We start from the raw sequence: 22,501 nt of genomic DNA, 5'->3' as shown, positions 1-22,501 counted from the left end.
TTTTTTAATTGTTCAGGAAAAAGCCAAAACAATGTTGGACAACATGAGCAAACTGGAGAAGGAACTATTCAAAGAGATGGAATCAATCCTTCAAAACAAGCATCTTGATGTGGATAAAATTGTTAATCTTTTTCCTCAGTGTACAAAAGATGAAATTAGAATTTATAAGCCAAATATTAGTTCTTAGTGATCGCATAAATAGTCAGCAATCTTCCTCAAAATTAGAATCTGTTACCTTGGTAAATAATATAAATTAAGTTTGAGCAGATCTGATTATTCTTTAATAGCATTCAAGTGATAGCTTGGCTATTAAAACTACATGTAGCCTTGATCAAATATTGAGAAGGAAAATAATATTGGAATTGGACACATATATCATGGATAGCCAGGTATCACTTTAGGTACTGACTTGTATTTTTTTTTAGCCACAATACCTTTTTAAAAATCACAGTAATTAAATGTCCAATTCTGCATAAAGCATGAAACATTAAAATAATGTATACATTTATTATAATTATGTATTGTCCTCAAATAATTTTCTCAGTTACAACAAGAAAGCAGATTTTTCTTTAGTAATGGAAAATATTGTCTCAACTAATAAGTTTTTGTGCTTTAGGCAAGTATTAGCCAGCTCTAGCAAAATTTTCTAGATTTACATTGTCTTATTCCAGTCTTTTAATTATGCAAATGTTTTATTAAACTCAAACATGCTCTTTGTCAAGACTTAGCTGACCAGTGAGCTTTTAGCTCTAATTATCTAGCATTTTTTCGCCCATACCCCTTAACAGACATTTATGTTAATATTTTTAGAAGAGCTTTCCTGGGAGATTAGGAAATAGAATAAGCCAAGACCTTAGGAGATATTATTTTGGTGTCTCAAATCTCTCTCATCTTTTACTTCTGTTCATTCAGTGAAAACAGGAACAGGAATGAGATAGTGGTGATGAAATAGAAATATTAGCATATTATGAACATTAAGAACGTTATAATGAATAATGTATTATGAACATTATATATGAATAATAATACCTGTCCAAAGATTATAAAACTTTGTTAAAGTTACACAGGGATTACCAAGTAAGACTCCAAGTTGGAAATATAAACAAAAGAAAAATCCAACTCAAAATAGCACTATGTTTTTATTGGTTTCTAGAAATTTCCATTTTAGGTGTTTGATTGCATTATCATATTTATTGGTCACTATCACTGCAATTAGGATTATTACTAAAATAGTGGATCATTATATTTAAAGAGTCCTCAGAAATTATTTTTTAAATTCTCTCATAAAAATCATAATCTGCCTGATGGCTCTTGTCTAATGCAGGGCTGCCATTACAAAAGAAAACTGTATCAAATGCTCAGTTAATTCTGGTTTGCCTTACATATAATTCAGTGATAAGTTCTTCTTAAATCATGAAGCCCCTTGGGCAACCCCCAAATGCCCCCCCTCTCTTTTTTAATATGTGAGGAAACTAAGGGTAAGCAGTTCATTGATTTATTTAGGCACAGAAACGTGCCTCTCTCTAGGGCCCGCGTGTTTTCACTTTCTCCTTTGACACCATGCTAGACCAAACTAGCACCAAGCTCTCACCTGGACCACTGCAGTTAAGTTCTTCTGCACCCATTTTTGCTCTTTATCTTCATCCACCTGGGTCACTGCAGCCAGAGTGGTCTATTAAAATTTTAAATATGTTCATGAATTTCCCTCCTAAAACTTTTTTTAAAAAATAGACTTTATTTTTAGAGCAGTTTTAGGCTTAAAGCAAAACTGAGCAGAAAGTACAGAGTTCCCATATACCCCTGTTCCTCTATCCTCCCCTCCACCATCAACATCCCACACCAGAATGGTACATTTGTTATAACTGATGAACCTACACTGACACATCATTATCACCCAAAATCCAGAGTTTACATTAGGTTTCACTCATTGTACATTCTATGGGTTTGGATAAATGTATAATGACGTGTATCTACAATTGTAGTATCATACAGAACAGTTTTACTGCTCTAAATATCCTTTGTGCTCCACCTATTCATCCCTCCCTTCCCCTAACCCCTGGCAATCACCTTTTTACTGTTTCCACAGTTTTGGCTTTTCCAGAATATTGTGTAGGTGGAATCATACAGTATGTAGCCTCCTTTTCAGATTGGCTCTTTAACTTAGTAATATGCATTTAAGTTTCCTCTGTGTCTTTTCATGGCTTGATAACTCATTTCTTTCTAATGATGAATAATATTCCACTGTCTGGATACCCTGGTTGCTGATATCCACTACTGAAGGACGTCTGGTTGCTTCTGTGTTTTGGCAATTATGAATAAAGCTGCTATAGATATCCATGTGCAGGTTTTTGTGTAGACATGGTTTCAACTCATTTGGGTAAATACCCAGGAACATGAGTGTTGGTTGGTGTGGTAAGAGTATGTTTAGTTTTATAAGAAACTGCCAAACTGTCTTCTAAAGTGACTACTGTACCATTTTGCTTTCCTACCAGCAGTCAGTGAGAGTTCCTATTGTTCCACATCCTCGCCAACATTTGTTGTTGTCAGTGTTCTGGATTTGGGCCATTCTAATAGGTATGTAGTAGTATCTCATTGTTTTAATTTGCATTTCCCTAACGACATATGATGCAAAGCACCTCTTCATATGCTTATTTGCCATCTATATTATCTTCTTTGGTGAGGAATCTGTTCAGATCTTTTGCTCATTTTAAAAAATCAAGTTGTTAATTTTCCTATTATGTCTAAAACTGTAAAGAGTCAATGAGATAAGTCCCAATCCTTAACAACTATCAACAAGATCCTGCCAATCTGCCCCATCTATATCGTATGCTTTATTTTTAAAGTTTCTATTCTGCTCTTTCAATTCCTTGAATGTGCCCAGTTCCTTCATCATGACTGTACCCTCTGCTTGCACCATTCATTTCATGTGCTTTTTATATAAGTAGTTCTTTCCATCCTTTAGAGTTTTGCTGAAACATGACTTCCTCAGGGAAGTTTTCCCCACTCAAGATCAAGCCTCTTGATACATACTCTGAGAGCCACATGTGATCCTGATCACAAGTGTAATTAAATGTTTAACATCTGTCTCTCACAGCAGAAGAAGCTTTATGAAGATAAGAACCATATTTTTTCCCACTGTTGTGTGCTTAATGTTCAGCATTATGTCTGGCACAAGCTAGATGCTCAATAAACATTTAAATTAACATTCAAGGACTGATGGAGAGAATTTACACAGTCCTCTTCTCTGCTTGTAAAGTTGAGAAAATTAGCTAGGCAATCTATCTGTACAACTTGATAGCCTTTTATAAGGCTGAGGTCAACCTGTTCCCTTATTCCATATTCAAAATAGGAATAATAACTCCCCAGATAAAGATAAGGATTATTATATTTATGAAACAGCCAATTAATTTATAAAACATTTTGGGAGACTTTCACTCTATAAATCCAATATGGTATTGGGCTTTGGTACTTCAGTGAGTAATTAATACCTTGTGGTATATTTTAGAAAATTTAAGGTTTTCTTAAATTTCATGTGTTTCTTAAGAGTAAAAAATATATTAGCTGGGGGGACCTTCAAGATGGTGGAGGAGTAAGATGTGGAGATCACCTTCCTCCCCACAAATACAGCAGAAATACATCTACATGTGGAACAACTCCTACAGAACACCTACTGAACGCTGGCAGAAGACCTCAGACTTCCCAAAAGGCAAGAAACTACCCATGTACCTGGGTAGGGCAAAAGAAAAAAGAAAAAACAGAGACAAAAGAATGGGGACGGGACCTGGACCTCTGGGAGAGAGTTGTGAAGGAGGAAAAGTTTCCATACACTAGGAAGCCCCTTCACTGGCGGAGATGGGGTGGGGGTAGGTGGGGAGGGTGTGGGGGGAAGCTTCAGAGCCACGGAGGAGAGTGCAGCAACAGGGGTGCAGAGGGCAAAGCAGAGAGATTCCCGCATGAGGATCGGTGCCGACTAGCACTCATGAGCCTGAGAGGCTTGTCTGCTCACCCGCCGGGGCGGGTGGGGGCTGGGAGCTGAGGCTCCAGCTTTGGAGGTCGGATCCCAGGGAGAGGACTGGGGTTGGCTGCGTGAACACAGCCTGAAGGAGGCTAGTGCGCCACAGCTAGCTGGGAGGGAGTCTGGGAAAAAGTCTGGAACTGCCTAAGGGGCAAGAGACCATTGTTTCAGGGTGCGTGAGGAAAGGGGATTCAGAGCACCACCTAAACGAGCTCCAGAGAAGGGTGCAAGCCGCGGCCATCAGCATGGACATCAGAGACAGACATGAAACGCTAAGGCTGCTGCTGCAGCTACCAAGAAGCCTGTGTGCAAGCACAGGTCACTATCCACACCTCCCCTCCTGGGAGCCTATGCAGCCTGCCACTGCCGGGGTCCCGTGATCCAGGGACAACTTCCCTGGGAGAACAGTGCGCCTCAGGCTGTTGCAATGTCACGCCAGCCTCTGCTGCTGCAGGCTCGCCCCGCATTCCATACCCCTCCCTCCCCCTGGCCTGAGTGAGCCAGAGCTCCCTAATCAGCTGCTACTTTAACCCCATCCTGTCTGGGTGGGAACAGACGCCCTCAGGCGACCTACATGCAGAGGCAGGGCCAAATCCAAAGCTGAACCCCAGGAGCTGTGCGAACAAAGAAGAGAAAGGGAAATCTCTCCCAGCAGCTTGAGGAGCAGCGGATTAAGTCTCCACAATCAACTTGATGTACGCTGCATCTGTGGAATACCTGAATAGACAACGAATCATCCCAAAATTGAGGAGGTGGACTTTGGGAGCAACTGAAGACTTGGGGTTTGCTTTCTGCATCTAATTTATTTCTGGTTTTATGTTTATCTTAGTTTAGTATTTAGACCTTATTATCATTGGTAGATTTGTTTATTGATTTGGTTACTCTTCCTTTTTTAAAAATATATATATTTTTCCTTTTTCTCTTTTTGTGAGTGTGTATGTGTATGCTTCTTTGTGTGATTTTGTCTGTATACCTTTGCTTTTACCATTTGTGCTAGAGTTCTGTCCGTTTTTTAATTTTTGGTATAGTTTTTAGCACTTGTTATCATTGGTGGATTTGTTTTTAGGTTTGGTTGCTCTCTTTCTTTTTTTTATTACATTTTAATTTTTAAATTTTTAATAATTTTTTTACTTTTTATTTTAATAACTTGATTTTTATTTTACTTTTTTCCTTCTTTGTTTCTCTGTCTCTCTTGCTCTCTCTCTCTTTCTTTCTTTTTTCTCCCTTTTCTTCTGAGCCGTGTGGCTGACAGGGTTTTAGTGCTCCGGCCAGGTGTCAGGCCTGAGCCTCCGAGTTGGGAGAGAGACCTCCTGGCTCCAAGTAATATCAAACGGTGAAAGCTCTACCAGAGATCTCCATCTCAACACTAAGACCCAGTTCCACTCAATGACCAGCCAAACAACTAGCAAGACAGGAACACAACCCCACCCATTAGCAGAGGGGCTGCCTAAAATCATAATAAGGTCACAGATACCCCCAAACACACCACCGGACGTGGTCCTGCTCACCAGAAAGACAAGTCCAGCCTCATCCACCAGAAATCAGGCACCAGTCCCCTCCACCAGAGAGTCTACACAACCCACTGAACCAACCTTACCCACTGGGGGCAGACACCAAAAACAACGGGAACTATGAACCTGCAGCCTGCGAAAAGGAGACCCCAAACACAGTAAGTTAAGCAAAATGAGAAGACAGAAATACACAGCAGATGAAGGAGCAAGGTAAAAACCCACCAGACCAAACAAATGAAGAGGAAATAGGCAGTCTACCTGAAAAAGAATTCAGAGTAATGATAGTAAAGATGATCCAAAATCTTGGAAATAGAATGGAGAAAATATAAGAAACGTTTAACAAGGACCTAGAAGAATTAAGAGCAAACAAACAATGATGAACAACACAATAAATGAAATTAAAAATTCTCTAGAAGGAATCAGTAGCAGAATAACTGAGGCAGAAAAACGGATAAGTGACCTAGAAGATAAAAGAGTGGAAATAACTACCACAGAGCAGAATAAAGAAAAAAGAATGAAAAGAATTGAGGACAGTCTCAGATACCTCTGGGACAACATTAAATGCACCAACATTCAAATTATAGGGGTCCCAGAAGAAGAAGAGAAAAAGAAAGGGACTGAGAAAATATTTGAGGAGATTATAGTTGAAAACTTCCCTAATATGGGAAAGGAAATAGTCAATCAAGTCCAGGAAGTGCAGAGAGTCCCATACAGGATAAATCCAAGGAGAAACATGCCAAGACACATATTAATCAAACTATCAAAAATTAAATACAAAGAAAAAATATTAAAAGCAGCAAGGGAAAAGCAACAAATAACATACAAGGGAATCCCCATAAGGTTAACAGCTGATCTTTCAGAAGAAACTCTGCAAGCCAGAAGGGAGTGGCAGGACATACTGAAAGTGATGAAAGGGAAAAACCTACAACCAAGATTACTCTGCCCAGCAAGAATGTCATTCAGATTTGACGGAGAAATTAAAACCTTTACAGACAAGCAAAAGCTAAGAGAATTCAGCACCACCAACCAGCTTTACAACAAATGCTAAAGGAACTTCTCTAGGCAGGAAACACAAGAGAAGGAAAAGACCTACAATAACAAAACGAAAACAATTAAGAAAATGGTAATAGGAATATACATATCAATAATTACCTTAAATGTAAATGGATTAAATGCTTCAACCAAAAGCATAGACTGGCTGAATGGATACAAAAACAAGACCCGTATATATGCTGTCTACAAGAGACCCACTTCAGACCTAGGGACACATACAGACTTAAAGTGAGGGGATGGAAAAAGATATTCCATGCAAATGGAAATCAAAAGAAAGCTGGAGTAGCAATTCTCGTATCAGACAAAGTAGACTTTAAAATAAAGACTATTACAAGAGACAAAGAAGGACACTACATAATGATCAAAGGATGAATCCAAGAAGAAGATATAACAATTGTAAATATTTATGCACCCAACATAGGAGCATCTCAGTACCTAAGGCAAATGCTAACAGCCATAAAAGGGGAAATCAACAGTAACACAATCATAGTAGGGGACTTTAACACCCCACTTTCACCAATGGACAGATCATCCAAAATGAAAATAAATAAGGAAACACAAGCTTTAAATGATACATTAAACAAGATGGACTTAACTGATATTTATAGGACATTCCATCCAAAAACAACAGAATACACTTTCTTCTCAAGTGCTCATGGAACATTCTCCAGGACAGATCATATCTTGGGTCACAAATCAAGCCTTGGTAAATTTAAGAAAATTGAAATCGTATCAAGCATCTTTTCCAACAACAGTGCTATGAGACTAGATGTCAATTACAGGGAAAAGATGTGTAAAAAATGCAAACACATGCAGGCTAAACAATACAGTACAAAATAACCAAGAGATCACTGAAGAAATCAAAGAGGAAATCAAAAAATACCTAGAAACAAATGACAATGAGAACATGACAACCCAAAACCTGTGGGGTGCAGCAAAAGCAGTTCTAAGAGGGAAGTTTATAGCAATACAGTCCTACCTCAAGAAACAAGAAACACCTCAAGTAAACAACCTAACCTTACACCTAGAGCAATTAGAGAAAGAAGAACAAAAAAACCCCAAAGTTAGCAGAAGGAAAAAAATCATAAAGATTAGATCAGAAATAAAAAGAAATGAAGGAAACGATAGCAAAGATCAATAAAACTAAAAGCTGGTTCTTTCAGAAGATAAACAAAATTGATAAACCATTAGCTAGACTCATCAAGAAAGAATGGGAGAAGACTCAATAGAATTAGAAATGAAAAAGAAGTAACAACTGACAGTGAAGAAATACAAAGGATCATGAGAGATTACTACAAGCAACTATACGACAATAAAATGGACAACCTGGAAGAAATGGACAAATTCTTAGAAAAGCACAACCTTCCAAGACTGAACCAGGAAGATATAGAAAATATAAACAGACCAATCACAAGCACAAGCACTATTGAAACTGCGATTAAACATCTTCCAACAAACAAATGCCCAGGACCAGATGGCTTCACAGGCGAATTCTATCAAACATTTAGAGAAGAGCTAACACCTATCCTTCTAAAACTCTTCCAAAATATAGCAGAGGGAGGAACACTCCCAAACTCATTCTACGTGGCCACCATCACCCTGATACCAACACCAGACAAAGAGGTCACAAAAAAAGAAAACTACAGGCTAATATAACTGATGAACATAGATGCAAAAATCCTCAACAACTAGCAAACAGAATCCAACAGCACATGATCCAACACCATGATCAAGTGGGGTTTATCCCAGGAATGCAAGGATTCTTCAATATACACAAATCAGTCAATGTGATACACCATGTTAACAAATTGAAGGAGAAAAACCATATGATAATCTCAACAGATGCAGAAAAAGCTTTTGACAAAATTCAACACCCATTTATGATAAAAACCCTCCAGAAAGTAGGCATAGAGGGAACTTACCTCAACATAATAAAGGCCATATATGACAAACCCACAGCCAACATTGTCCTCAGTGGTGAAAAACTGAAACCATTTCCTCTAAGATCAGGAACAAGACAAGGTTGCCCACTCTCACCACTATTATTCAACATAGTTTTGGAAGTTTTAGCCACAGCAATCAGAGAATAAAAAGAAAGAAAAGGCCACCATCACCCTGATACCAAAACCAGACAAAGATGTCACAAAGAAAGAAAACTACAGGCCAATATCACTGATGAACATAGATGCAAAAATCCTCAACAAAATACTAGCAAACAGAATCCAACAGCACATTAAAAGGATTATACACCATGATCAAGTGGGGTTTATCCCAGGAATGCAAGGATTCTTCAATATATGCAAATCAATCAACGTGATACATCATATTAACAAATTGAAGGAGAAAAACCATATGATCATATCAATAGATGCAGAGAAAGCTTTCAACAAAATTCAACACCCATTTATGATAAAAGCCCTGCAGAAAGTAGGCAGAGATGGAACTTTCCTCAACATAATAAAGGCCATATATGACAAACCCACAGCCAACATTGTCCTCAATGGTGAAAAACTGAAACCATTTCCACTAAGATCAGGAACAAGACAAGGTTGCCCACTCTCACCACTATTATTCAACATAGTTTTGGAAGTGTTAGCCACAGCAATCAGAGAAGAAAAAGAAATAAAAGGAATCCAAATCGGAAAAGAAGAAGTAAAGCTGTCACTGTTTGCAGATGACATGATACTATACATAGAGAATCCTAAAACTGCTACCAGAAAACTACTAGAGCTAATCAATGAATTTGGTAAAGTAGCAGGATACAAAATTAATGCACAGAAATCTCTTGCATTCCTATATACTAATGATGAAAAATCTGAAAGTGAAATTAAGAAAACACTCCCATTTACCATTGCAACAAAAAGAATAAAATATCTAGGAATAAACCTACCTAAGGAGACAAAAGACCTGTATGCAGAAAATTATAGGACACTGATGAAAGAAATTAAAGATGATACAAATAGATGGAGAGATATACCATGTTCTTGGATTGGAAGAATCAACATTGTGCAAATGACTCTACTACCCAAAGCAATCTACAGATTCAATGCAATCCCTATCAAACTACCACTGGCATTTTTCACAGAACTAGAACAAAAAATTTCACAATTTGTATGGAGACACAAAAGACCCCGAATAGCCAAAGCAATCTTGAGAACGAAAAATGGAGCTGGAGGAATCAGGCTCCCTGACTTCAGACTATATTACAAAGCTACAGTAATCAAGACAGTTTGGTACTGGCACAAAAACAGAAATATAGATCAATGGAACAGGATAGAAAGCCCAGAGATAAACCCACGCACATATGGTCACCTTATCTGTGATAAAGGAGGCAAGAATATACAATGAAGGAAAGACAGCCTCTTCAATAAGTTGTGCTGGGAAAACTGGACAGCTACATATAAAAGAATGAAATTAGAACACTTCCTAACACCATACACAAAAATAAACTCAAAACGGATTCAAGACCTAAATGTAAGGCCAGACAATACAAAACTCTTTGAGGAAAACATAGGCAGGACATTCTGTGACATGAATCACAGCAAGATCCTTTTTGACCCACCTCCTAGAGAAATGGAAATAAAAACAAAAATAAACAAATGGGACCTAATGAAACTTAAAAGCTTTTGCACAGCAAAGGAAACCATAAACAAGACGAAAAGACAACCCTTAGAATGGGAGAAAATATTTGCAAATGAAGCAACTGACAGTGGATTAATCTCTAAAATTTACAAGCAGCTCATGCAGCTCAATATTAAAAAAACAAACAACCCAATCCAAAAAAGGGGAGAAGACCGAAATAGACATTTCTCCAAAGAAGATATACAGATTGCCAACCAACACATGAAAGGATGCTCAACATCACTAATCATTAGAGAAATGCAAGTCAAAACTACAATGAGTTATCACCTCACACCGGTCAGAATAGCCATCATCAAAAAATCTACAAACAGTAAATGCTGGAGAGGGTGTGGAGAAAAGGGAACCCTCTTGTACTGTTGGTGGGAATGTAAATTGATACAGCCACTATGGAGAACAGTATGGAGGTTCCTTAAAAAACTAAAAATAGAACTACCATATGATCCAGCAATCCCACTACTGGGCATATACCCTGAGAAAACCATAATTCAAAAAGAGTCATGTACCACAATGTTCATTGCAGCTCTATTTACAATAGCCAGGACATGGTAGCAACCTAAGTGTCCATTGACAGATGAATGGATAAAGAAGATATGGCACATATATACAATGGAATATTACTCAGCCATAAAAAGAAACAAAATTGAGTTATTTGTAGTGATGTGCATGGACCTAGAGACTGTCATACAGAGTGAAATAACTAAGAAAGAGAAAAACAAATACCGTATGCTAACACATATATATGGAATCTAAAAAAAAAAAAAAAAGTTCTGAAGAACCTAGGGGCAGGAGAGGAATAAATACACATACGTAGAGAATGGACTTGAGGACACGGGGAGGGGGAAGGGTAAGCTGGGATGAAGTGAGAGAGTGGCATGGACATATATACATTACCAAATGTAAAATAGATAGCTAGTGGGAAGCAGCTGCATAGCACAGGGAGTTCAGCTTGGTGCTTTGTGTCCACTTAGAAGGGTGGGATAGGGAGGGTGGGAGGGAGACACAAGAGGGAGGAGATATGGGGGTATATGTATATGTACAGCTGATTCACTTTGTTATAAAGCAGAAACTAACACACCATTGTAGAGCAATTATACTCCAATAAAGATGTTAAAAAAAAAAAATAAGAGTTGATAAAATAAATATTAGAGTAACAGGAAAAGAGAGGTTTGGTCATAAAATGAGGTTAGCTAATATTTAATAAGCTCATGATTCCCTAAGGTGTGCCAGGCTCTTTATGAAAGTTATTAGATTTAATAAAGGTGTTAAAACTATGGGGAAAAAAAATAGCTGAAATTTAAGTTTTTTTTAGTCAGTCCTTAGATGATGTGGTTTATTATTTACCATTACATAATAAACCAAGGGAATAATCTAATAAACTGAGTATTTTAGAGAAAGCTAGTTTGATCTTTGATGAAAACATCCATTTACATATTAATTTTCAATAAAAAAATTTGCCCTAGAAATAATTATGCAGCCTAGAATTTTGGAAATCTAGTTCCTATTTGTAAAATTTGCCCCAAAATAGGTTCAACAGGGTGAGTGTTTTCTCTTTTTAATTGATTTTAGTTTTTTATCATAACAACTGTAGAAATTTATCGTCCCATCTTTTCCTGAAAAATGGTGGTAAAATTTCTGATCTGAACTGTTTCCAACCATAACTCATCACTTCACTACCTAGTTTAGTGATCTAAAGTAATTTAATATTTTACATGATATGAGGTATGATGGGGCAAAAACTAAGAGCTGTATTCTACTGCATAGCAAATGTAACATAATAGTTTTACATTATTTTTTGCTTTTAGAAGCTGACTGATCATTAATCGTTATTCCTAAAATGCCAAGCACAGTTTACCTTATTCTAAAAGTACTGAAATTTAAATACAAGTTAGGCATGAAATTACTCATTGAGAACAAAGAAAAAGAACAATTGACCATGCTGAAGATTAGTATAAAAGGGGTATATTTTAATCAAAACAGTATTGGATAATTTTCTCAGCTGTGACCCTGCACATTAAAAATTATGAAATATGTGAGGACTCTAATGTCATATTGACTCATGAATAAAATGTGTTTACTGAGTGCATAATTGGGCAAGGCCTTGTGCACAGATCCCATAGGGTCATGAAGAATAGAGCAATCTCAGGAGACCCATTTAAGGAAACATTGAAAACCTATAGAAAAGATGTCTCTGATGGCTTCTGCATTATTCAGATTACTCAAAGAAAAGACGTTGGCAATGCAAGTTAAAATAGATATTTTATTGAGAAACTTGCTTTGTCAGTGAGTGAGTAAAAGTTACAAATATTTTTATTTAATAAAATTAGCATATCCTTAATTCTAAAAACATCTCTTAAAAGCTTTCCTTATCTGAAACTGCAGATCATCCTGAGTCAGGGTTTTCTTTTAGTGTCTTCCATGGAAAAAGATGCTGCCAATTCCTGTCATGCAAATAACAGAACATGTGTAGTATGACTTGTTCACAAGCAAAACAAATTCCCCACTTGAGTTTGAGTTTCTTGCATGCATATGAATTAATATCTTTATTGCTGTAACTATAAAATTCCCCTGGTACAGCAATGAGGCTTTATGCTTACTCCTGAGGATTCTAAGAGTTATAATAATGTGGTCATATTTTTTTTTAAAAGTTATGTAGCAGACAGTTCTGCTGAAAAACCCCATTCCCTAGTTATAACTTAAAGTTGGTATAGGTTAATACTATACACTAATGTGTAATTTACTTGTTAAGTACACTAGGCTTCCATGCAGGTTTTTTTTTTTTAATTACATTTTTGTTACATTAAAAGGGCAATGATTTAACCCTATAAATTATTTTCTAAATGGCTTTTACATATAAGACACTAAAAGTATGAGACAAATAAATATTTGAAACAGTTTTAAATAAGTTAAACCAGTACTAACAGCTAATAATTAAGTAGAGGGCAACATTTAGTAATTTTCAAATTTATAAATTTTTATACATGGACACTTAAAAAAACTAAATTGTAAATGTAAAAATAGGATGTTAGGCATAGAATTTTAAAATCTTGGCTTGAATTACATAGTTTTTTCTTCTTTTTAACTGCAGGGAATAAGGTAATAGGTAATAAGGTAATCTCTGTCCTTCTGCACAGAGATGCTTTGTGCAAACACCAGAAATGATATGTCACACAGCAATAATTTTGCTGATAAATTTAAATGGATCTGCTCAAATTATTACATTTAGTACAAAAGCTAAAGGTTAGACTATACTTCTGTTGATGAATTTTAGAGATAATAATATTTATGGAGGTTCTTATTTCCCTCCTAATGGCACAGATTAGTACACTGGATAGAAAAGCAAGAGGAGATGAAGCACTTGTTTTTTAAAAAAGTGCTTCTAGTTTTTAATGAGTACTATTTTTCAAGGGAATGGAAAAATAGAATAAGAAGGCCTCTCATAAGAATCAATGAAATTTTTTTTAGGAAGTGCTATCAATAAGTGCAAACTGGTCATAATTTAAGGTCCATATCCTCCCAACAGCACACCTGCCAAATTCGGCAATTTGAAAGAATAGTAAATTGGATATTGATTTTGAAATTACAGCACGCAACTGCAGGAAGCAATGTTTTAAAATGTTGGCATAGTCTATAGTAATTATTATATTCATTATCAGAACTTTAAATCTTGATTTGTTTCTCTTTTTTCTAAGTCAATTTCCTGTGTGTTTTACATACACATGAAATCACAGAATATTAGCATGGGGTGGGAACATGTCTTGTCAAATTTTACAGAAGAGGCAACTGAGGCTCAGAGAGGTTGTGATTTGCCCAAGGTCCCCTAACTAATAAGTAACAGATCTGGGGCTAGAATATGACTCCATGTGGGCTTGTCTCCTTTATAACTTAGGTCTTAAGGGATGGGGATGAATGCTCAATTTCTTTGTATCGTTCCTGTTGGGGAATGTTTGCATTAATAGCAGGAGGACTCTGTTCAGGACTCTTTTGAAGAAATCTGTAAAACAAGTACTCATCCCGAAATTCATAATTGTTGGTGATGTGTTGGATGACTCCCCCTTGCACCAGTTTATCTCCGTATATCACAGCTTCACCACGGTCGGAGGCAAGGCCAACTTCAATTAGCCAGTTCACCAGGTCACAGCCACAGAAGGTCCCGGCAGAAGTCTTGGCACCACACCTGTATGTCAAAGGAATGATTCACCCATATGTTCTGTAAATCTGGTATCAGCACTGCATGATGGAGGACAAGCAAGGAAAAATAGAAGGAGACAGGGAAAGACAGCATGACAGTTAAAAGGTGGCAGGGATGAAACTATTCTGAATATAAAGGGTTTGTTAAATTACCTGAACCTAGAAAGACCCACCAGAGAAAAACAAAATAGGCCAATAATGCTTGTGAAAACAGAAACAAACAAAAAAAATGACTTAGATAATTTAAGTGCATCAACAAAGAAATATTCTTTTTATAGTAGATGGTCTTTTATGATCAGATGCATTCTGTAGATAGCAGTTATATATTTTATGTTATATTCAGTTAAAATAAATAATTTAATTGTCTCAGGAGCATTAAATAATATTTTTGCAAGCTCTTAAGAAGTGACAATTTTTACTAAATTACTGAAATCAAACTTTTTATTTTCTGCTTATCACAATACCTTTCTTCATGCCCTGAGCAAGATAATCTTACTGATATGTTAGGAATTTGCTCCATTAAGAAGCAGGCAGGGCTTCCCTGGTGGCGCAGTGGTTAAGAATCTGCCTGCCAATGCAGGGCACACGGGTTCGATCCCTGGTCCGGGAAGATCCCACATGCCATGGAGCAACTAAGCCCATGAGCCACAACTACCGAGCCTGTGCTCTAGAGCCCACGAGCCACAACTACTGAAGCTGCGTGCCACAGCTACTGAAGCCCGTGCGCCTAGAGCCCGTGCTCTGCAACAAGAGAAGCCACCGCAGTGAGAAGCCTGCACACTGCAACGAGTAGCCCCTGCTTGCCGCAACTAGAGAAAACCCACGCTCAACAACGAAGACCCAACGCAGCCAAAAATAAAAAAAATAAAAAAAGAATGACTATTAAAAAAAAAGAAGCAGGCAAAGGGTAAGTGAGATCTGTCTTGCTATAAATCTAAGATTTTTTTTTCATAGTTGTTGACTATATTCCTCACACTGTACATTTCACCCCTGTGATTCATCTATTTTACAACTGAAAGTCTGTACCTCTTAATCTCCATCACCTATTTCTTTCTTCCCCCCAACCTCCTCCCCTCTGGCAACCACTTGTCTGTTCTCTGTATCTATGACTCTGTTTCTGTTTTGTTATGCCTGTTCATTTGTTTTGTTTTTTTAGATTCCACATATAAGCGAAATCATACAGTGTTTGTCTTTCTCTGTCTGACTTATTTCACTTAGTATATTGCCCTCTAGGTCCATCCATCTTGTCGCAGATGGCAGGATTTCATTCTTTTTTGTGGCTGGGTGATATTCCATTGTATATATATACCCCATCTTCTTTATCCATCCATCTACTGAGGGACACTTAGGTTTCTTCTATATGTTGCCTATTGTAAATAATACTGCAATGAACAAAGGGGAGCACATATGTTTTCTAATTAGTGTTTTTATTTTCTTTGGGTCAATACTCAGGAGTGGAATTGCTGGATCATATGGTACTATTTTTAATTTTTTGAGGAATTTCCATAAGATTCCTCAGATTTTTTTTTTTTTTTTTTTGGCCATGCTGCATGGCTTGTGGGATCTTAGTTCCCAGACCAGGGATTAAACCCACACCCCCTGCACTGGAAGTGTGGAGTCTTTTTTTTTTTTTTTCTAAATTTATTTATTTTACTTATTTATTTTTGACTGTGTTGGGTCTTTGTTGCTGCAGGCGGGCTTTCTCTAGTTGCGGCGAGCGGGGGCTACTCTTCATTGCGGTGCGCGGGCCTCTCATTGCAGGGGCTTCTCTTGTTGCGGAGCACGGGCTCTAGGCACGTGGGCTTCAGTAGTTGTGGCACGTGGGCTCAGTAGTTGTGGCTCACGGGCTCTAGAGCGCAGGCTCAGTAGTTGTGGCGCACGGGCTTAGTTGCTCCGTGGCATGTGGGATCTTCCCGGACCAGGGCTCAAACCCGTGTCCCCTGCATTGGCAGGCGGATTCTTAACCATTGCGCCACCAGGGAAGCCCCAGTGCAGAGTCTTAATCACTGGACTGCCAGGGAAATCCCAGATTCCTCAGATTTAAAAAATTTTTGATAATAAATCTGCTTCTTAATTATTTAAAATTTGTCTTCCTAATGCAAATGTGAGGGTGCCTCAGGTATGAACAAAAAAACAAGGGAAAAAGAAATGTAAAAAAACAAATTAAGTAGATTCTCTTCATTTTTATACAAGTATGCAATAGACAACATGAATCTGTCCACAAGCATTAGTTAAGCTGCAAAACCTAAAGTGCTTGACAGTAGGAAACAGTGGATGAATATCAAGATGAAATGAGAAATAGGTGATAAAAATTTTAAAGCATTTAACCACAAATGAATGTACATTAGCGTTTCATATAAAAATTAGAAAAGAGGTTAATATATATGAAAAAGTTTCTCAAGTACACAAAATCACAATATTGTAACATCAATATTTTACTTAGTAATAAGATATCTTAATTTATGCTTTGCAACTACAAACATCACTTTAAACAAAAGCCTGAATGTTACACCCGGAGTCTGAGCCTTTTTCCTCCTTGCTGATTTTAAATTTATAGCCCTACACCTTCTAATCCAGACACCAACTGATTAATATTTGCTTCCTGATGACTGATCAGGCAGCTACAACCACAGCTCACGGAGTTGTACAGAGTGGCAGAGGATTAGCCACTATGCAGGATGCAGAGCAGTACCATCACCAGCCTGTGCCCATTTGCCATCTGGGACGGAGGCAGCCTGACAGCCCTGCAAATGGCAAAGAGCTATGCCAGTCAGCAATCACAGTGGGCCTGGTGGAGGTAACACAGAGTTCCTTTTTTTAAATTTTAAAAAGCAATTTTAAATTGCTGAAACTATCCATAGATGGTTCTTTGAAATCATTGTGTTTGGGCCTTTAAGGGTGGGAAACTAATTTTTTTTCATAGCTTACCATTTCCAGAAACTGGGCTAGGCGCATCATATAGATTTTGTTATCTAATGCAAACAACCCCAAGAGCCAGGTATTTTAAAGAAGAGGAAAACTAAGGTTTGGAGACTTAAACTTGCCCAATGTCACAGAGCTAATAAGTGGCAGATCCAGTAATTGAGTTCTAGTATTAGTCCCCACCCAGTGAGTCCCCTTTCCACGAGCTATACCAGGATACCTCCAGTTATAATGAAATATAGTGGCATAATATTTGTAAATATCCTGAATGGTAATTTTCATACATTTTCAATTTTTCAGTTATAGACATAAAAGTATTCTTAATATCATGTTTTGTTTTTTTCTCTTTTTTTTGACAACCAAAAATATTGGCACTAAAACATTTGTTTATTCTTTTCCTGCTGTATACTCCATACAGGATTAGAAGAATAAATATGCTGTCATAGACTGAAGATTAGGACTTGAGGTGAAAAATAAGCAGCAGAATTAATTAAGAGATAGAAATTTCATTTCATTTTCTTAACAATATCATTAGTAATATGAAATAGCATATTACTAGCATACCCCTAGGGGATGGGGAATATAAAATCACTTCTAAATACAATGTATCTCAAACGTTTTTGAGAGGTACAAATGGCCAACATGAAGTGAATGTTCATATTCTGCTACATTTTGGTTCATTCTAAAGTTTTCATGTTTTACATGGAAATCAGAAGTTATATGGCATTTAAAAATGTAAAGATCAAAGTGTTATGGCTCTTATATATACTGTTTCTTAAACTATAAACTGACCCATAGCTATTTTAACTTTTATGTGTATATGTGTTATTGAAAATAACAATAATAAAGTTAGTCACAAGCACATTACTTAGCTTATTACAAACCGAAATTAAGCATCTAAAATATAATTATCTAGAACCTGTACTTACCTTCTTTCCTTCACAATGTTTTGGATACAGAGGTCACGGTGATAATGGATAAACTGTTGACAGGTCATTTTTATTTCCTCAGGAACAGAAGAATCCCTATTTTCTGCTGTTTCTTTGTTGTTCCATAGGAATTCAAGTCTAAAAACCAAAATTTAAGGATGCAATTTTTAAGGAACGAAAAGCCCTGAAAGAGAGCCCCTTCTTGCTTATCACCCCGTCAACATGGCTGTTCCCAAACTGTCACTCACCACAGCTGTCATCTACAGCACCTAGACATCCTTAGTCTCTGAAGCAGAAACATATTTAACCTGCATTTGGTGGCTGGGGTGGGGGACTTGAACATTTTATAAACCCTCCAGACATGTTGGAGCCATTTCAGTAACTACCAAAAAATGAAGTTTCTTATTCTACATTCTACTGTTTTAAAACGCAAAAATAACATACAGAGATCAAGTATATTATTTAATCATTTTCCAATTTCGGTACCAGAGAGACAAATAGTGGGACCTGGAGTACAAAACAATTCTGTTTTGCCAGCCCAGACAATAGATCTGTTGACTCTTTTAACCGATCAACATTATGAAGCTAATAACTAAGTGCAGTGACTTTCCTATTATTCTTTTCTTCTTTCCTGAAAGGACTGTGACCCTAGCAGCTATATTTTAATGATGATGGAAAAAAGAGAAGGAGAAGAAGGAACAGGGACCATTTACTGGGCACTTTTTATATAGGCAATAGGATAAATTCCACTAGCACTTCTAGTTTCTACTAATTTTGACTTTGAAAACAAATGAGGAAGTACGGATTCACCCCTCTACCTCCACCACTTCCTCCCACCCGCAAGGTGAAGTGTTCTCATTTCATTATTTTTCATAAAGAAATCCCTGATCTGAATTCAAAGAAACTCTTCACCAAGTTAATTTAAAAAAATTGAAATTTAGAAAGAAGAAAACTTGAGTTTTCTATAAATTGTCAGTTTGACAGAAAGAGAAATCCTGTTGTCAAACGAGAAAGACAATCAAATATAGACCTTTGGGGGCACATCACTTACTATTTCCATTTCTAAATACATTTTCAAGTTTCATTTTACTTTATGTAGTTAATGGCATAGATAGAAGTCAGTGTCCATCAATTCTTGTTAAAATACAAATTAAAATGTTGGATTAATGACAGCTCTTCTGTCATTTTCTCTGCAATTATTTACAACAAATGTGTGAATCAACAGATAACCTTTCTGTGGTTTCCTAGTAGTTTCTAAAGGTTTAAAAATATAAGTATCTTAATAGAATGACTTTGTCATCACCTTTACAGTTATAGCTTTATTTCAAAACTAAAAGTACCTTCTTTTGAAAGGTAGGATGATTAAATGTTTGTCCAATCCAAAGATGCCAAAGGAAATAAATCCCTATGGAAGAAAAAAAAGTTATATTTTATGAGTTCTACAATAAATTTTAAGACAGAGAAATGATGGAAGCCAAAATATTTAGTGCTTGGGGAAGTAAACCTCTAGTGATTAGAGCAACATTTTAAATAGAACACACGGGCAGGACCTCTAAAGTTCAGTGCCTGATGGCAGGTACAGTCAATGCTCCGTATCCACAGATTCCACATCCATGGATTTAACCTACCGTGGATTGAAAATATTTGGGAAAAAAATTCCAGAAATTTCCAAAAAGCAAAACTTGAATTTGCCGCATACTGGCAACTATTTACATAGCAATTAAGGTGATGTAATTAACCTATAGATGATTTAAAATATACAGGAGGACATGCATAGGTCATATGCAAATACTGTGCCATTTTATATGAAGGACTTGAGCATCCATGGATTTTAGTACCTGAGGGGTGTCCTGGAACCAGTCCCCCTCGGATACTGAGGGATGATTGTATGCCTCCCTTGGCTGCCTCTTCCCAATCATCTTTCCTACTAATTATGATGGGTGATATAAGTGAGTGCTGAACAACCACATTGGCAAGCTAGCTTACTGGAGAAAAATGAAAACATTTAAGGGCTATATGACTTTTTCCCCCTTTCTAAAAAGAAAATAAAATATCTCCCATTATGCTTAAGTACTTCTTTATTATTTTTCTGTTAAAACTTCAGAAAATGTAGAATTAACAAGTGCTATAGGTCCTGATTATAATGAAGTAACTGAAAAAAATTTATGTGAGATGAAATTGGCTAGTGTTTAGGGAAAGGGTTTGACGAATTTGGGAGTGATGAGGCAAACTAGCACCAGATATTAGCCACGTATCAGGACAATCAGGACTGCCTTGGGGAGATGGGAAGCTGGGAACTGCCATCTGTCAGGCACAGTGGGGTAAGGATTTTAGAGCAGGTTGGTGTGGGTGGGATGGAAAATGCAATGACATGAAGGACCTACCTGTCTTCACCTCAAATTATAAGCCACCTAAAGGGAATGATCTTACCACCACAACTCCCCAAGAGAAAAATGGAATGGGAGCAGGTTTTGTATCTGTCTCCCTCCTTTGAAGCACTTCAGCCATAAGCTGTGGGGACAATATTTCAAATGCAACATTCCTGGCATTAGCTTCTGTTTGCGAAGCTTTGTCAGTCCCAGTCCTGGGATGGCTCAGCTTGGGGTGGGCTTTCTGAATGCAAAATGCTAAGTAAGACTAAGATTTTCAACTAGTATTTTATAGTTCTTGGGTACAAAATCAAATCTTGAACAGTATCACAGAGTGAGGTGGGCATCAAGTAGCCATGGGATGCTCATGTCTGTCTATAATAAACTGATAGGTCACTTGTCTGTCTAAATATAGCCATTTTTGCTCCCATAATAAAGGCAAAGAAAACTGGAAATATTTCAAGAAATTAACGTTAGGGAAAAACTTGCAAGAGTGTCTACTGATAAATGTTAACTAACTCATATGGCCAATTATTTCAGGTTTAATAGGCAAGTGCAATGATTTCAAGTACTGTATTTTTTTCAACCTGATACTTAATCTTGGGACTAATATTCTCTAATTAAAAAGTAAGGGATGTGGTTAAGACTTCACCTTCCAATGTAGGGAGTGCAGGCCTGATCTCTGGTCGGGGAGCTAGGATCCCACATGCCTTGTGGCCAAGGGACCAAGACATGGAACAGAAGCAATATTGTAACAAATTCAATAAAAGACTTTAAAAAAAATGGTGCTCATCAAAAAAAAAAAAAAATCTTTAAAAAAAAAAGTAAGGGATTGAAAACAATAAAAATTTAAAATTTTCACATCAAAATATATTCCCAATATCTAAAATATCATTTACCCTTAAATATCCATTTTAATAGTGATATAAACAAAGACAACAGCACCTATCATATTAGTTCTTCATGGAATTTTAATGTCTAATTTTTAAACTGGGGGTGATAAGTCTACTTTGCAGATATTCTTGTGATGTTTAAATAAAATAATTAATGTAAAATGCTTAAAAATGTTTGGCATATAGTAGACTCTCAAGGAATGGTATCTACTATCCCTGGTCAAATTTTATTTATATACCACATGATTTTTTTTAAAGGATTTAAGTACCTGTAGTTCAAGAAACATCAAAATGTAAATGAAATGATGCGCATTAAAATAAGTTGCTAAACTAAAGGCTCAGAGATGTTAAGTCATTTTCCCAAAGTAACTTATTAAGGCCACAACAAAGTTTATAAAGAACTTGGAACATCTTGTCCCTGCTAAATTATCATTCTTTATCTCAAAACCAAAGCAAAAAACTATTTGGTATTTCTGATTGAAACACTCAGTGTGCATTCTGATGACTTTAACCAATATAATAATTCATCTCTACTAGGAGATAGGCAGCAGCTGTCAGCTGTCACGCATACCAGCAGCTGGCAAACAAACTAAACCCTTTTGATTTAAAAGAAAACAACAACATCCGTACCATCACCCCCCCACCATCAAACCATCCAGAAAAACAAAAACCCCTCAAAGTTCTCAGTAAATAAATACCTGGCCAAAGTTAAACACAGCACAGAAAAACTGTAACTCAACATATAGTCTCCCAGGCTCTTGGTTGAATAGCCACCATAAACAACTGGAAAGATTCTGTAAAGGAAGGAGAAAATAGTACTTTAAAATGAAGCAAGCTAATCATTTCTCTCTATCCAGAACATAGTACAATAACTTATCTACTTAATAATTAGGAAGAAAAGGACTAAAGGGAAAAACACCAAGAGAATATAGAGGCTTTGTCTTTCAAACAAGAGGTTTCAACCTCTCTTCTTGACAGA

At 36.8% G+C, this 22,501-nt stretch overlaps 2 protein-coding genes across 10 annotated transcripts in view; one reads left to right on the top strand and one right to left on the bottom strand.

The window, feature by feature from the left end:
• SCRN3 (secernin 3) overlaps positions 1 to 6,301 on the top strand; it is a 39,104-nt gene extending 32,803 nt beyond the window's left edge. For 6 of the 9 annotated variants that reach the window (XM_068544892.1, XM_068544895.1, XM_068544893.1 and 3 more), the window contains one exon: positions 17 to 2,333. In XM_068544892.1, the coding sequence (XP_068400993.1) occupies positions 17 to 187 (171 nt within the window). In that variant the 3' untranslated portion in view covers positions 188 to 2,333. Of the gene's footprint in view, positions 1 to 16; positions 2,334 to 2,492; positions 2,575 to 3,627; positions 3,799 to 5,252 lie in introns of those variants that run through there. The other 3 variants (XM_068544898.1, XM_068544897.1, XM_068544896.1) reach the window with 3 other exon arrangements.
• Positions 6,302 to 12,458: 6,157 nt separating this feature from the next.
• GPR155 (G protein-coupled receptor 155) overlaps positions 12,459 to 22,501 on the bottom strand; it is a 43,668-nt gene continuing 33,625 nt past the window's right edge. The window contains exons 13-16 of the mRNA XM_068544891.1: positions 22,221 to 22,316; positions 19,601 to 19,665; positions 18,261 to 18,398; positions 12,459 to 14,395 (exon numbers count right to left, since the gene is read on the bottom strand). Of these exons, the coding sequence (XP_068400992.1) occupies positions 14,104 to 14,395; positions 18,261 to 18,398; positions 19,601 to 19,665; positions 22,221 to 22,316 (591 nt within the window). The 3' untranslated portion in view covers positions 12,459 to 14,103. The remainder of the gene's footprint in view (positions 14,396 to 18,260; positions 18,399 to 19,600; positions 19,666 to 22,220; positions 22,317 to 22,501) is intronic.

This window comes from Eschrichtius robustus, chromosome 5, assembly GCF_028021215.1.
Source record: "Eschrichtius robustus isolate mEscRob2 chromosome 5, mEscRob2.pri, whole genome shotgun sequence".
Classification (NCBI taxonomy): Eukaryota; Metazoa; Chordata; class Mammalia; order Artiodactyla; family Eschrichtiidae; genus Eschrichtius; species Eschrichtius robustus.
Note: the sequence above shows the minus strand (reverse complement) of the source record. Positions and strands in the feature narration are given on the sequence as shown.